General features: G+C 41.5%; 1 protein-coding gene across 1 annotated transcript in view; it reads right to left on the bottom strand.

The window, feature by feature from the left end:
* Positions 1–17,142, bottom strand: part of cubn (cubilin (intrinsic factor-cobalamin receptor)) — a 101,103-nt gene that overhangs the window by 12,786 nt on the left and 71,175 nt on the right. Inside the window, exons 54-62 of the mRNA XM_053412367.1 lie at positions 14,947–15,134; positions 13,192–13,348; positions 12,762–12,911; positions 12,348–12,533; positions 11,727–11,856; positions 11,054–11,271; positions 10,586–10,785; positions 10,292–10,454; positions 7,884–8,092 (exon numbers count right to left, since the gene is read on the bottom strand). Coding sequence (XP_053268342.1) covers positions 7,884–8,092; positions 10,292–10,454; positions 10,586–10,785; positions 11,054–11,271; positions 11,727–11,856; positions 12,348–12,533; positions 12,762–12,911; positions 13,192–13,348; positions 14,947–15,134 — 1,601 coding nt within the window. The remainder of the gene's footprint in view (positions 1–7,883; positions 8,093–10,291; positions 10,455–10,585; positions 10,786–11,053; positions 11,272–11,726; positions 11,857–12,347; positions 12,534–12,761; positions 12,912–13,191; positions 13,349–14,946; positions 15,135–17,142) is intronic.

The following is a 17,142-nucleotide window of genomic DNA, read 5'->3' as shown; positions in this document are numbered from 1 at the left end:
TGGCTAAAATGGCCACTAAATCCAAAATGGCGGGCTTCCTGTTTAGTCTAGCATATCTATCCAAGAGACTTATTTGTGTGTTATGAAAAGACACATGCCCAAATCGATTTTTGTACATGTCGGCCAATCGTAGTGCCGGGGCTGCCCGTTAGGGGGCGCTAGTCAGTTATTTTGCCACGCCCATTCCTTAAAACCATATGAAAATCTTCAGGGGGGGGATGTTGTTGCACACATGTAGTTTGAGTGAGATAGAACCATGAACACTGAAGTTAAAGCAATTTCGTGTTTCACGGCGAGTTGATGAACTTTGATGCAACGCCATTAATATGGCGTTTGACGAAAAGTCACAGTTATCTTATGCCTTCATTATCAATGTCTTGAGACCCATTTGATACAGTTTGACATGGTTGAGGTCAGTGGATGAGGAGGAATACATCCAAGTGTAAGACAAGCAAAAAACAAGACATTTACATGTACCAGGGGGCGCTGTGATTTTAAGTCATTATTTCTGTGTAGATGTCATCAGGCCGGGACTCTTGTCTTACATGTCTAGTTTGGACCTGATTGGACGATGTATGTTTGAGATACAGATGCTCGTGTTTTGATGGCGTGGAACCAAACTTTGACGTCAGGCTACGGTCATGAGCTGTTGAGCCATTTTGCCACGCCCAATTCAAGTTACTCCAGAATAGTAAAATATCCGCAGACCTTGAACTTCCTGCAAAGTTTCACAACTTTTTGAGCATGTTTAGACCCTGAAAAAGCCCCCCAAAGGTGAATAATAATAACTAGGGCTACGTTGTAGCACTAACGGGCCTGAGCACAGGCGATTTCTAGTCTGTTGCGGTCAGTGAAGAGAGAGCCATCGACGACCAAGCGCATTTAACTGCCTTGCATGCGTTTTAAGCTCTGGAGCAAGGATAAACGCTTCACTTCCTGTAGCCAGCAGGTGGCGCTATGATTTTAAGTCATGGTGTCTTTGTAGATTTCATCAGGTCACGAATCTTGTCTTACCTGCCTAGTTTGGACTCGATTGGACCAAATATGTCTGAGATACAGAAGCTTGTGTTTTGATGGCGTGTTATCAAACTTTGACACCAGGCTACGGTTACACCGTGTAACGTTCACGTTGAAAACTCTCCTTTTACCATCAATCATACACTAAAGTTATCTGTCAACATTAATTGTCAAACATCCATAAGTGTAATTTAGTTGCAAACACATTAAAACTGTGTGAACGAAATTCTTAAGCCCTGGGAATGAAGATTTGGTCCTTGGGCAAACCATGGTCTAACACTGCCCTCTAGTGACTTAATGTTGCAATAGTGCAGGTACAGCTCAATCAGCTTGATTTAATGATCAAACCCTAACCCACACCACGGTCACACCGTGTGATGAAAAATCAATCTTTTAATAACTTTTTATCTCCATCTTGTTTTGATGACACTCATCTAAATTTTTATTTGATCCGATGAAAGCTCTACGACAAGTGCGTCAAAGTAATAGTGTGGAATATTGGCAAAATGGCTACCAAATCCAAAATGGCGGGCTTCCTGTGTGGTTTAGCATATCTGTCCAAGAGACTTATTTCTTTGTCATGAAAAGACACTTGTCCCTATCGATTTTTGTAGATGTAGACCAATCGTAGTGCCGGGGCTGCCCTTTAGGGGGCACTAGTCAGTTATTTTGACACGCCCATTCCTTAAATCTATCTGTATATCTTTAGGGGTGGGCTGTTGATACACACATGTAGTTTGAGGGAGCTGGACCCATGAACACGGAAGTTACAGCAATTACGTGTGTCATGGCGAGTTGAACTTTGATGACACGCCATTAATAATCCGCATGATGAAAAGTCACAGTAATCGTAAGCCTACATTATCAATGTCTTGAGACCCATTTGACACAGTTTGACATGGTTTCACAAAGTGGATGAGGAGAAATACATCCAAGTGTAAAATGTACCAAAAACAAGACAATTCCTGCTGCCACCAGGAGGCGCTGTGATTTTAAGTCACGATTTCTGTGTAGATGTCTTCAGGTCGCGACTCTTGTCTTATATGTATAGTTTGGAGTTGATTGGACTAAATATGTCTGAGATAGAGAAGCTCGTGTTTTGATGGCGTTTCATCTAACTTTGACGCTACGCCACGGTCAGACGGTATGACGAAAAGTTGATCTTTCAATAACTTTTGATCTCCATTTTGTTGTGATGACACTCGTCTAAATTTTAAGTTGGTATGGTGAAAACTCTACGAGAAGTACATCAAAGTAAAAATATGGAATATGACCAAAATGGCCACTTAATCCAAAATGGCGGGCTTCCTGTTAATTTTTTCATAATGGTCCTTGAGGCTTTTTTGTGCATCTGGTCATGATATACAACTGTCTTGATTTTCGTGAGGATCGATGAATGCTAAATGAGGGGCTTTTCCGTAGGTGGCGCTGTTGAGCCTGGATGGACAACACTTGGATCTGTCCAAAAATCCAAGAGGATTCTCCCTACCCCACTGTCTAGTGCCCCTGAGCAAGGCACCTTACTCCCCCAACATCTGCTCCCCGGGTGCCGTACATGGCTGCCCACTGCTCTGTGTGTCCTGCACCAGATGGGTTAAAAGCAGAGGACAAATTTCCCTCAATTGCATGAGTGTGTCTGTGCATGTGTTTAGGATAAATAAATGTATCTTGTATCTTGTATCTACGGGTTCATATATTCATGTTTTTAATTTAAACATGTGTAAGGTAAAGGGTGGCCATGCCACTGCCATTTATAAACATACATCTTGCATACAACACAATTTGTTGGAAGCATGTTAATGTCCAAATAAAGACTATTAAATTTGTGGGAAAAAAATTGGTTGAAAAAAAATTAAATAAAAGAAAGAATTGTCTCAACCCAACATCCCTGCGGTACCTCCCCTGTTGAAGACCTCTGATTTAGACACAATGGGCCTCATTTACTAACAGTGCGCACGCACATATCTGTGCTCAAACCATGTGTACGAATGTTTTAAGCACAAATCTGGGATCATCATTATGTTATTACTTAAATTTGTTCGTACTCTGGGAACATTTTTTTTTTTTACTTTCTCAGACCATGCGTACGCACAAATGTTTACATTTTTTTTAAAACACCCTTTTAACTAAATCCATAGTATATTAAAACTCCATTTATTTAAATAATAATAGTAGATAGACAGCAATATTAATTTGCTAATGCATTGACCAAATGTATTAAATAACTATGAAATTGACGCCCTTGTTATGGTTACACACACACACACACACCATTTCCTGCTGCATGTTCTATGTCACTTCCTCTTTTATTTTGATTACTCACGCTTATCTCTGTTTCTTCTAGGTAGCTTCACTTCACTTCCCCGTGTGTATCACAGATTGGCTTCCCCTCCCTAAAGTTGTCATGTGTGTAGTTTAGCTGATGTCTGTCGATATATAAGGTCTATGTCTTCCCCTTGTCCAGTGCCAGTTCGTCTCATATTGCACGCAGCGTTCCAGCGATCTCACCAAATCTTGTCTCGTCTCATGTTTTCTCGACCACGTGGATTGTTTGACCTCGTTTTGCCTCATGTTTCGGATACCATTGCCTGATGATTTTAAATCCCTAGGTACCAAACCCTCGCTGTTAATAAAGATCAGTTCTTTTTTTAATCTGCGAGTTGTGCTATTGGGTCCCAGTTCTAGTACGAAACCTTACAGTACGAACCTTACATTACGAACTGGCCTGACACTGACCCAGACTCTGATCTATGGCTCAACACTATTGTCGCGCGAGTAGACCGGATTACGAGACAAGCGTAACAGGTATTACGGAGCCTGAAGGAAAACCTAGCTGATACCAGTTACCAGAATACCCAGATGCTAACGTTGAATGATAGCAACTTAAAGTGCTCACCAAGCATGTTCACCGACTCCATGAAACTCATGTTTCCGTTAAGTAGACCGATGCCTGCCGGGGCTGCCTCCCACTCCAAGGCTGCTGAGGCTTCGTATGCTCCCATTTCCTTATCCACCGTGGCTTCCCGGGGCCCACATAAGACAAGATCCAGTCCAGAGATATTCGCCCATCTCAGCGGACGGGCGGAGATGTGGGTCAAGGCAGAATGGATCCGCAGATCACCGGTTTGTGAGAACCTATTGACTTTTACTATGACTCTCACTAGTATTTTGCAATTTGCATCCATAAGAGATTGTTGGACCGTGAGAGAGAGATCTAGAACTGCAGTGTTTCCTCCTGCTCTACGTTGACCTACGCCAAATCCTGCGTCTTCTCCTGTGACAACAGCCTCCCGCTTCGCTAACCATAAACCTATCCCGGAGGAGACCGTAGAACCTATGCAACTAGGAAACACATGTCTGTCGGAAGAGGAATGCCAACGTCGCTTCCATGAAGGCAAATGCTTTACTGCAGACAGCCTGGACATCTTCTCGCATTGTGTCTGCTAAAAGATCGGGCTCACCATTGACGAGGGCTTTGGTGAGCCAAACCCACGGTATTGGTAAAGGTGTCTGTTCCCTCTGTGTCCGCTCCCATCTGTTGGTGGATTCAGGTGACGCTAACCTCATGGACCAAGGACTGGCTGAGAAACTCAGACTAATAACAGAACTGCAACCTCAAATCTCTGCCAGTCAAGTTTGCAATCCCTGATCACCACACCAAGCAGGTTTGTTTTTTGATTTTGAAATCCCCCAATACACGTTAGTTTTGAGATATCCCTGGCTCAAGATCCACAACCCCTGAATAGACTGGGAGACAGGTCGGGTGGTGCAGGTGGGAACTAAGTGTGTCAAGGATTGTTTTGCTTCTTATGCCAAGCCTGAATCCATTCTGTGTGCCATGTCTATGACTAACCATGTTAATGACTCTGTGTATCCAAACATTATCAAAGTCCTAAAGAAATATCTAGGCCTTAAGGAAGTCTTTAACAAGGCTCAAGCCACCTCTCTTCCTCCTCACAGACCCTATGACCGCTCCATTTACCTTCTGCCGGGGACGAGTCCACCCAGAGACCGTCCCTATTTCCTGTCTTCCCCTGAGCAGGTAACCATGGATGAGTATCTTAGCAAGTCTCTTGCGGCAGGAATCATCAGACTCTCCTTGTTTGAGCTGGATTTAGTTTTTTTCACCAAACTCGATTTAAGGAACACTTTATCATTTGGTTAGAATCAGGGAAGGTGATGAGTGGACAACATCTTTCAACACTTCCAGTACAATGACTATTTGGTGATGCCTTTTGGCCTTACTAATGGACCTGCAGTTTCCCAAGCTTTGGTCAATGGCGTACTGAGAGATATGCTTAACAAATTTGTGTTTGTATATCTGGATGACACTCATATTTTCCCAAAGTGCTACAGAGACTCCTTGAGAACCAACTTCATGCTAGGCTGAAAAATGCAAATTTATCATCATTCTTAGGTTTTGTTATAGCTGAGGGTGAAGTAAAAGTGGATCCCAGTAAAATCCAGGTGGTTGCTAATTGGCCAGTGCCAAGCAATCGCAAACATGTACAACTTTTTTTAGGGTTTTTCGAATTTCTACAGACGTTTCAAAATAAATGTTAGCACAGTAACCTCCCCTCTCCATGATCTCACCTCTACCAGGGTCTCCTTGAGCTTCCTTTTCTGGCATGGACCGACCAGAAAAATCTTTTGTACCTTTGTTTCGCCAAAAGACCCCAGACAAGCAAGATGGAACCTCTCTTTTAACTTGTTCAACTTTATTGTAACATATCGCCTAGGTTCTAAAAATGTCAAGCCAGATGCCGTGTCTCGCATGTTTTATCCTGACTCAAGGCTCCCATTCCAGTCCTTCCTACTAATTGTGTGGTGGGGGTAGTCTCCTGGGAGGTGGAGGAGAGAGTGATTCGTGCCCAAGAGAACCTGCAGGTTCCTGATGTGTGCCCCGACAATTGCTTGTTTGTGCCTCCTCAGCTTCGTTCCGAGGTAATCCACTGTTCTTTTCTCGTCATCCAGGAATCAAGCGCACCTTAGTCAAGATCAGGCAACGTTTCTGGTGGCCTAGCATGGAAAGGAGATCAAGAGGTACGTGTTGGCCTGCCCTACTTGTTCGCACTGCAAACCCTCTCACCAGGCTCCAGCTGTTCAGCTCCAACCGCTGCCCATCCCATTACGTTACTGGTCCGACATCGTCCTGGATTTTGTCATTGGGTTACCTAATTCTGAAGGTAATACCACTATACTCACTATCATTGACCAATTTTCGAAGATGACTCATTTATTTGCATTCCCCAAGCTTCCCTCCGCCAAGGAAACAGACGAGGTGATCTTGTCCCACGTCTTTCGCCAGCATGGGTTCCCCAGACACATTGTATCGGACCGAGGCTCCCAGTTCTCTTCACGATTCTGGAACTCTGTAGTTGGGTTGGGTCCAAAGCCAGCCTCTCATCCGGTTACCATCCGCAATCAAATGGACAGACGGAGAGGATGAACCAGGAACTTGAAACGGGACTTTGATACCTGGCCGCACAGAATCCCTCATCCTGGTCCAAGCAGCTCTTATGGGTGGAGTATGCACATAATTACTTGCCTTGTGTTTACACTGGATTTTTACCATTTAACTGTGTCTTTGGTTACCAGCCTCCTCTGTTCCCGACCCTGGAGAAGGAAGTCACCGTTCTGTCTGCCCTGTTGTTGATTCGCCGTTGCCGTAACACGTGGTATAGAGCCCGCCAGACATTGTTAAAAGCATATACAACATAAGAAGTTTGCGGACTGCCGTGTGTCTGTGTGTGTCTGTTCATCTTTGTCTTTCTTCACACAAACTGATAATCAAATGTATTTAGTTATTAATCGATGATGTCGGATCATGACTCCAGATCGCTCCTGTCAATTTAACCCTGATGTCCTGACTCTCCGTGTCAAGTTACGTCCCGTGTTTTGTAGTAGGTTTAACATGTGTCTAATAAACTCTAGAGAATCAAACAAACACAAAGTAAATGTCAGTATTGTACGTGTCCAAATAACTTGTAATCAGTGCTGGTGTTTATGGTTCAAGTGCAAAGTGATTGCAGGTCAGAGGAGTGAGGAGGAAGCAGACTCCGACAGAGACTGGACCTTAAATGTGCGTCTGTCCTGAGGCTGCGGTGTTATAATCAATCAGCGGTGTCCAGCTCAACGTTGCAATGCATCTAAATGACATGTCCACAGGTCTAGTTCTCAGCTCTGTTCAGGACACAGCATTCAGCGCTGTTATTCCAGACCAGGTTTTTTGTTTTTTAAACATTGTCACGCTCCAGAAAAGTGTGTCTTTAGCCTCTTTCAACTCAAACGCCTTCAATTTCTGCTGTTAAGATATTCCATAACTTCAACTGTTCAGCACACCTTCCTTCATGACAAACGGATGTCCTTATATGGAGAAATAGAGGCGTGGCATTCTGCTAATTGCTGAGAGCGGAGATGCGCCTATCCATTTAGATAGCTTCTGATTCACATCCATACGCATGGTGGTGAGAACAAAATCACACGTCAGGAATCCGGCGGCGATTCGCGTACGTACTTATTTTCTACGGAGAGTAAGAACATATCTGCGCACAAGTAAGTAAATGAGGCCAAACAAGGCTACATTTTTCTGACGGGCTTATCATTGTTCAGCAGCTCGATGAAGGCTACAGGATTGGCAAATTGTGTGTTTTTAAGGTTGTTTTGCAACTGCGCCTCTCTCCCCCAATAAATTGAATTGTATATCATGCTCATGCAAAATGGCAAAAAATAGTTACAATTTCCAACTCAGCTTGATCTAGAGGATCTACATAAAGAGAGCAGTGTTTTTTAAAGGTTACTGACCAAATTACAAAACTGCGGTTGTTTAGATTCAACATTCTGGTACAGTCACTGTCTTAACTCACCATAGGCCAGTTCCTCATCTCCAGGAAGTTTGTGGAGCAGCTCTGGCTGGGTTGGAATGCAAAGTTCTGGAATGACAGCTGGATCGTTTCCTGGGCTGGAGCATCCAGGATCCAGCGGCAGGAGGTGTAAGGAGGATAGGCGTTGGGGAAGGAGGGTGAGGTCAGGGTCTCCATGGTGGTTGATGCATTCAGAGTACCGCCACAGAGCACTGGTGCAATGCAGACACATGAGAGGTTTGGTAAACAGTGTGGTTTATAAATCTATATATGTAAATACTGCATCACTGACTTTAGACCATGTTTTAGTTGGTCAAAAGCAGAATTGCTTTCCACTCTCTCAAGATTGATGTGTGCCAAATGGGATATTCACAACTGTGTCAATCTTAAAGGGGACATATAATGAAAATTCCACTTTTGTAGTGCTTCTATACGTTAATTTGGGTATCTGTTGTGGTTCCTCTATTTCAGAAACGATTCGCTAGAGTGCGTCGAATGGGATTACGACCGAAATAAACGTCATAGTCACACCATGCCCATGTAGGGAGTCACGCTACATGGCCTTGGACGAGCGAGCTAACGCCAGCCGGGCTCCACCAGCCCGGTTAGCTCGATGGCTAACGCTAGCCGGGCTCCCTAGGGGCTCCGCCGGGGCACTCAAAACAGGTCAATCCGAGGAGGGCTGTTTTAGACCGGGTAAAAAGGGTGCTGTTTGAAATTATCCTTATGGTATTTTGACCAAAATATGTTACAGACCCCAAGGAGCCATATCAACTGTGGTAAAATGGGCATAATATGTCCCCTTTAAATGAGCAACGATATTCACATACTCTATCATTATTGACAATAACTTAGACATTTTTTTGTATCTATAAATACTTTAACTGTTGACCCACTTCTCCATTATGGTATAAACTATTTATTTTAATCAATTGTAAATTGTTATTTTGTTGATGTGTTCAGTTACACTGGCATCTACTGCACTTCTGTCCATCCTGGGAGAGGAATCCCTCGCATATGGCTCTCTCTAAGGTTTCTATGTTTTTTTCTATTAATACATAGATATATATATTTTAAGTTCTTGTCAAGGGGTTAAAGGCAGAAACTAAAATCTGCAAAGCCTGTGGTGAAAACTGTGAAGAAATGGACAAATGAGTCAAAGCTGGAGCTACAGGCCTGCTTTGACTGCACTGACTGGAGTGTTTTTTAGGCTGCTTCTACATCACTGGACGAACTCGCTGACACTGTGACGTCATATATCAGTTTTTGTGAAGGCATGTGTGTTCCCACCAAAACGTACTGCATATTTAATAACAATAAACCGTGGTTCACAGCAAAGCTAAAGCGGCTTCGTCAAGCCAAAGAGGAGGCCTTCAGGAGTGGGGACAGGATCCTGTTACATTTTCGTTTCTCTCAAAAATGCTGATCTTGTTGGTAAGCTCTCCGTGTATCCTTAAATTATTTTTACAACTCCGGCAAAAATCGATTTTACTGATCTTCTTCTACTTCTTCCAGCGTGCTTGCAGTTGAGTTCTGTTGGCAACAACTATGCGTCGCTTTACATACGTCACATACTACGTTGCTCTGATTGGTTGTAGGTCTATCCAATTGAGCGAAGAGGAATTTTATTTCCTGGTTCGGTTGAAACACGCCCCATAATCACAGCCCAATGGAGCGGTATCAGACTCACATTCTGACTAGAATTGTGAGTATGACAACGTCAGGCTATCGAGTCTGTTCTTCGCACATCAATAACTGTCTGGTTTGGATCGGCCACCAAACTGCGGGAAAGATCATCGGTGCCAACCTGCCCACCATCCAAGACCTGTACACTTCCAGAGTCAGGAAATGGGCAGGAAAGATCACTGCAGACCCCTCACACCCTGGACAACACCTATTCCATCTCCTCCCCTCTGGGAGGCGCTACAGATCCTTGTTCACCAAAACCTCCAGACACAAAAACAGTTTCTTCCCCCTCGCCATCTCACTTCTGAACAGCCAATCCACTGTGTCACTGCAATAACTCTGGATCTTTATAATAACAACTGTAAAAATACTCCGTAATATGTAATTATATTTAATTATATTATCTATTTCACCCTCAGTGTATAACTGTAATACTCATACCGTTCAATATTTATCCCTGCACTTCTTATCTTTCTTTTTCTTAGACCATCGCACTGTTTGTTTTGTTTTGTGTTGTTATGTGTATTGTATCTAAGCACACTGAGAGCCACTTCACAATGTCAAATTCCTTGTTTGTGCAACTTACTTGGCCATTAAAAACTGATTCTGATTCTGATTCTTGTCAACCACAGGAAAGTGGATTTGAACAGGCAGGAAATAGAAGGGGAGAACAATTATGACAACAGGCTTCAGTTTACAGTAGAGGGAGAGAAGAAGAATCTCACATGGAACAGCTCTGTAGGTAGCATTGAAGCCTTGAAGCTGCACAGAGCTATCCGTGACAAAATGAATGGTCAGGAAGTTTGCACTCGAAATAAAAAAGGCAGGAATGGAGTTTCCGCAAAATGTCCCAACCAGAGGGAAGTTAATATTGTCACCATCATACACCTGGTAGAGATAAACAAATGTTAATGAGAGTAAAGGTTAAAGACATAGCATAGCATATGTTGTGTGATAGCCAGAACTCATTTAAATTATGTTCCAATGAAATAATATCACAATGGCTGAGAGTTACACACTTTGACATAATCATAACGGCAAGGAGAGGAGTTCTCCAGCTGGAAAGAGTTGAAGGTCAGGTTGATAGCCCTGTTGACCGGCATCTCAATGGTCCACAGGCAGTCCATCCTTGGCTCATAACGTCCATCCAGGTTTGGATCTGGAGAACCAAACATGCCCAGTGGCATGGACAGGTAGCCACCACATCCCTGTGCTGCACCTGCAGGCCATTGAGTAACAAACACTAAACTCTATTCTTAATATCTGCTATATCATCTACAAGTGGCAAGTCAATGCCGCTGTACTGAAACTGTCTGAGAGGCTCAAATAATTGAATAAAAATACATATAACCACAAAAGTCTAAACTAAATACCACATTTTCTACATTATATTTCCTTAGTTATTAGTTTATTGTAAGAAAGAATAGCTGCAGAACCAAAAAAACTCCATTCTCAAATGGCATCACAAATACAAGACATACACATACCAAGTGTCTCACTGTAGGTGGCTCTCCAGCCAATCCCATTCAGTGAGGCATCTGTCCTGAAGACAATAAATAACTGGTTGGTAGAGGAGCGCAGATTGGGTGGGAGCACTGCACCACAGAATTTCCCCAGCAAGGGTGACAGGGTGTCCTGTCCATCAAAAACTGCCAAAAAGTCATAGCGACAGGAAGAAGATGCCTCCAGATGGAAGGTGTTAAACCTATGGAGATTGGAAAAGGAAAGCATGAAGCACTGGGAGGAAACACTGCTAGGCTTTAGAGCTATTTAAGGGTATTAAAAGCTCAAAAATCCTTATTCAGATTCAAAGAGTGACAAATTACTAAACTGACCCTAGTGCTTCTGACATTTTTTTATATGGTCACCTCTCTGTTCTCTTTGTCCCCTCTGTCTCTCTCTGCCCTCTTCCTTTCTCTTAACATGGCTCATAGATTCATCAATATCAGTATAGTCTGGAGTTTATATTGGCCTCTAAGAGGATAAGACCTCAACATATTATTGTGATGGATATAGATGGATTACACATCCCTACATTCTTCCACTTTACAAAAATGACAACATAATATCCTGGTTAAGGTCACTGCCATTGTGCTGATGGGCCACAGTCTGCAAGGTAGTGATTGTGGTGTGATTTCAGTATAGTCACTATAGTCTTACTTGAGATCCACCACTCTGTCTGTCGGGACCATTATATGGTAAGTACAGTTGATGTTGTGGTGGTAGTTGGTCATGGAGAGTGCTGGACTGCTCACTGTTCCCATAGTGCTGTTGAAGAGACCACCACATGCTGTAGACACACAGACACAAACACACAGACACACATTTAAATGTGTGAGAGGGACATGATTTTTGTTGCATAATTAAAATGTTTAATGTTTAATATTTCATTAGTAGTGTAAATTAAATTGTTAAAACTGTTACGGTTTTATTTACTTTTTTGGGTAAAATCAGCATTAGGGAAAGTGAATGCAAAATATATAAACAAACATAAGTTGAACTTATAGAAGAAAGTATTGCTTCCTGCTAATAACATCTGTTTTAACAGATATCGTATTTAATTTCATTATTATTACATGTCATATTGCTCTTGCCTGACAGAGACAAGTTTTAGTTAAATTGCAACATTACACTGTACAACTGTGAACAACATGATAACAACATTAGCCCTTAACACACACTTATTGTTGCAATGTTGAGGAGCTGAAACCCAAGAATTTGAATCTTTTATACAGGTATAATGTAACAATAAATCTAACAATATGTTTCTCTTTTACTCACGAATGGTTCTGTATTCTGCCATGAAGCCACTGTAGTTAATCACAGAGTCAGAGTAGAAATGGAGTAACATGGGACCAAAGGTGGAGAAGGGCCCTGGGATGTTTGTACCACACAACGTAGCAATAGGAGGGCCACTTGTAGCCGGGCTGTAGATCTTCAGCCCATCATACTGACAGGTAGAGTGTGCTAAATAACAGACAGACAGGCTACATAGTCAAACAACTGCCTGTTGGTTGTCAACATCAGTGAGTAAAAACATCTACTTTTGGTTCAGTGTCCCAAGGTTGGTCCAGTGTCCCAAGGCAAAGAGGCAAATCTTCCCTTTTGATTTATGCATACTGTCTTATTTTTTGTCCTTAATCTCACATCTGAAGGTGATTCTGTGTATATATATTGTTAATCCAAAACACTTGCCTTCAACTTGGAAGACCTGAAAAATGACAACGACCACTGTCTGTTTTCCAGCATCTATGGTGTAGTTGCAGTTGGACCTTTCAGGGTAGTCAGCTGGATAATTGGGAGAAACTACACGTCCGTTGGGAGCAGTGAAGTTTGCGCCACATCCTGATGAACAGAGGGAATCAGACTTTCTTTGCATGTTGTTGGGCTGGCAGCCTCATGCCTCCTTCAAACAACTTAGTGACATTAAGCAAAGTTCAGCCTGTACATGCAAATAAATAAGATTTGGAAAGTAACTTTCAAGCTATAAAGGGAGCTTCACTACACGTCTCATCTTCTGCACTCTTGTGTGATAGAATAATAATTCTAAAGAAACCCAGACACCCTAACATTCAATGTCACACCATGACCTCAACATGACCTGTCTTGGCTGCCTGGTTCTTACTGGTGCTGAAGGTGGCAGAGAAGCCTCTGCCAGTTGCTTCAGTCGCCTGGAATCGGCTTGTAATGATGTTATATGGAGTAATGATAGGGCCCGGGGCCACCGAGTCACAGCCTGTTGACAGCAGAGCCTCAGGATTTTGGGTCTGACCTGACCAGACCTGTAGGAAAACGCACACATGATTGAGAAATTGTTGACCAATAGAACATTGTTTTCGTGATACATATACTACAAAGTTGAACTATCCTAATTTGTGGGAAAATACAAACTAACTAACCACTAACAACTAACAAAATGTTGACCTCTGACATTAACTTGTAATTTCTGCTTTTAGCCTTAATCTCTGATGAAGCCATAATTCGTCACTTTACTAATAGTTATCAAAACTGTTAATGAAGCTGTTTTTGCATAAACAATGACTTGACACGGCCGTTGGTTACATGCTGTATAACCTCTGGATGGTTGCATACATCTCTAACGGTTTCAGTTCTCTCTCTTTTTTGGGTAACATCAGCCAGATCCGTTATCAAATTCACTAAAGAAGTCATTGCAACTAAAAAGAAAAGAGGTAATTATCAAAAAAAAAAAATTCCCAGTGCCTATCTTGAAATTAATCTTCGTTAATAAAAGTAAACCCTTTCCTTTTCGCCAGTGATGATTGAAAACAACGCAATAATAAATCCAGTGAAGTCCAATCTATTATTCACTGTGCTGTTTGCTCTACCCTTCCACAGCACGTGCAGGCTTTACCACCATTTTGTTTTCCAACACCACTGCAATTTCGGTGATTGTATAACTAATTTTGAAATAATTAATTACTGTTAATCTTTCAAGCAGCTGACATGTGATTTCTAAGTATTGTTCCATGTGATGGAGAATAAAACGGATTAAATAAATGAGTAATTCTTACCAGCCCTGTAATCCACTGTATCATCAGTTACATCAAACTTATGCCGAAGTCCTTTTTATCACTCTCTGCTCTGTAAATATATATTCTCTCAAGGTAGCTTGAGTTCCTTCTACTGTCTCTAAGGAGTGATGTTACACACTGTCAACCACAACTATACTTGATTCTTGTTGTTCTGGGTTTGTACCCTCATGGTTGAATGCGCTTATTGTAAGTCGCTTTTGATAAAAGCATCAGCTAAATGAAATGTAATGTAATGTAACTATGCAACTCTGTGCTTGACTGCATAACAACTCATGTAGATTCATTGTCAAACAGATTATTTTGTAAATTACCAAGCATGCTGGGTAATGACACATAAAAAACAGTCTACACAGTGGCATAAAATAATTGTCTAGCAATTTAAACTTTTTTCTCGTATAAGTCTCGCAACCATGTTTGTCAAAAAATAACATAGTAGGATCATCAGCACGTCCAAGAGAATCAGAAATTAATCTTAAACTAGTGCATCATGACATGGAGAGCCATGTATGTAAAGCAGATGAAATTAGTTACAAGGAAATGGCAAATGGACCATTGATGTTCACAGCTTTAAATATGCTCATCTATGATAATACATTATATGATTCCACCCAATTTCCAGCTGGACTGCATGTGTACCCTTCCAGCTGGGCCATGATAATTTCACTGTGTGCTGGGTAAACACCTGGTGCACTGGGCAGTACACACTTTATAACCTTGTGCTGTTATCACTAAAGTAACTGTTATGACAAGCTTTTAGAATCTAGCATCATCATTAAATAAAGGTCAAACTACTGACCACCTGTTTTAGTGTAGCTTGAAACTCGTACCTTGATATAACTATTCTGACAGGTCACAGTGTTGTCTGGAATCTGGAAATCACTGTTGAAGCTCATCTGCAGATGGTTTCCCTCATGGGCAATGATCTGCCAAGAACACTCAACGTAGGCAGGGAAGTTCTGAGGATAGTTTGGAGACTTGATTGTTCCAGAATCAGCATGGATCACCCCTCCACACCCTGGCCAAAAAAAAAATACATGTGACTGTATAATGCGTGAATAAAATGATCAAAAGTAATATCAAAAAAGCTTGACAAGCAGTAATCTCCTATCATAGCATTTTTACCTACCAACAAGTGTGGACTATTTTCCCAACAGAGCTTGTATAAGCCTATGTCTTACTGAAATGTTAATGGATCTCCATTGTGCAAAAATGTAATGCAATCATAAACATGGGATTAGTACACTACTTTGTCTTGGTTACCCCTTTCAAAATATTCTGTCTGTAACAAAGTCTTTTTTTAATGCCAAGCCTTTTTGAAAACAAAACAAAGGGTGTGCCTAAATAGTTCCTAAACCTTTTCTCACTGATAGCAGTCAATGTTAAATTACAGTCTATAGAGAACATGGTCCCTGTGTTAAAGTAATACTTTTACCAGTAAAATATTATAAATAAAATTCTAGTAGTATTATGATAGGTAGGGGAGAGCGGGGTAATCTGGGACATTTTTTACACTTGCTCCCCTCTAGGCAAGCTAAAATGATATATCAGTAAAATTTACACATTTCCCATTAATTCAGGATGTTTTCTAGCAATGGAAATGATCAGAATGTCTTCAGGACAAAAGGCAGTGAAAATATGATTGTTTTAAAAAAGTGGTCTTGTGTCCCACTTTACCCCAGCTACGGGGTAAAGTGGGACACTTACTTTTTCCACTTTAAAACTACCTTAACAACACATGTTGTAATAGTTAAAATCTCGACAGCTAGATTGTCAACCACTAATATCGGAATAGTAACAGAATCATGGGGATTGGTCAATTAAGCACATTTATGATTATTATGATTCATGTGATCTCTTGCACACCCTAGCTTACCGGCACATTGTTTCTCTGTCCAATTGGCAGGGAGAGGGATATTGTTTTTCTCTAAGTATTCAAATGCCAGTTCACGGCACTTAACTGGAGCAAGGCCATGGAACTGGTCAGCTAGTTGTTTCAAGTGTTTGGCAAGCTCCTCCTCCATCTCATCTGTGAATATTCTATTTGCCTCAGCTACTGCACCCCAGGCTACTGATTTTACTTTCCCTTTCTCTTTTTTCTTTATGAATCTTTTGACGGTTGTCTTATCAATATTTCTATCCCTTCCAGCTTTTCTTAAGGACTTCTTTCCTTGCATGACCTCAGCGGCTACACCCTCCATCTCTGCGAGGGGTGTTTGGCCCCATGTTGTCTTCCTGGTGTAGTTTCTTGGCATGATGGCTTTTCTACAATGTTTATGACATTAAAAATAAATCAAATATAATGAAATATAACACTAAAATATGTTCAAGACTAAACTTAACTTGTGCTTCATGGTGGGGTAAAGTGAGACACTGTCCCACTTTACCCCACAGCATTTGTCCCACTATACCCCGAAGCCACAATTTTAGAAAAACAACATCTTTTATCAATTCAGGCTAATCTTCAGCTAGCATCAATTACATGGTTTTATATGTTGGAAGTTCACCAACATGTATGATATAATTTTTTCTACCTGAATCAATTTGTTTTGACACAACAGTTGATTAAGTTCAAAAGTAGAAAGTTTACTTTTACATGCAAAAAACACATTTTTCTGAAAAAACATACCTTCCACAGCACATGCACCAACTTATCCTTCATTGCAAGGGGGGAATGGGAGGGGCTTTTAAACATAATAGTCACATGACCACAAATGTGTTCAGTTGCCTAGATACAGGGGGTGTTTCACATCACCCGATGTCCCACATTACCCCGCTCTCCCCTACCACTTAAAAAAATAAAGTAAGCATAGCATTTGTTCAAGCAACCGACCTCCACCCAAGCACATCCCAGTGAAGCAATGGTATATATTTAATTAAATAAAAATGTATGGTAGCTGTATGCCAACCGTTTTGATTTGTTTTTTTTCTGTCTTGTATCGTCAGTTTTAAAGGCTCGTTATACAGCATGCCCTACTTTTTTACCAGTTAAACTTAGGTCATCCTACTGGTCCCCTCTCTATTTC

The sequence above is a fragment of the Pleuronectes platessa genome, chromosome 20 (genome assembly GCF_947347685.1).
Source record: "Pleuronectes platessa chromosome 20, fPlePla1.1, whole genome shotgun sequence".
Taxonomy (NCBI): Eukaryota; Metazoa; Chordata; class Actinopteri; order Pleuronectiformes; family Pleuronectidae; genus Pleuronectes; species Pleuronectes platessa.
This window is presented reverse-complemented; position numbering and strand designations above follow the sequence as displayed.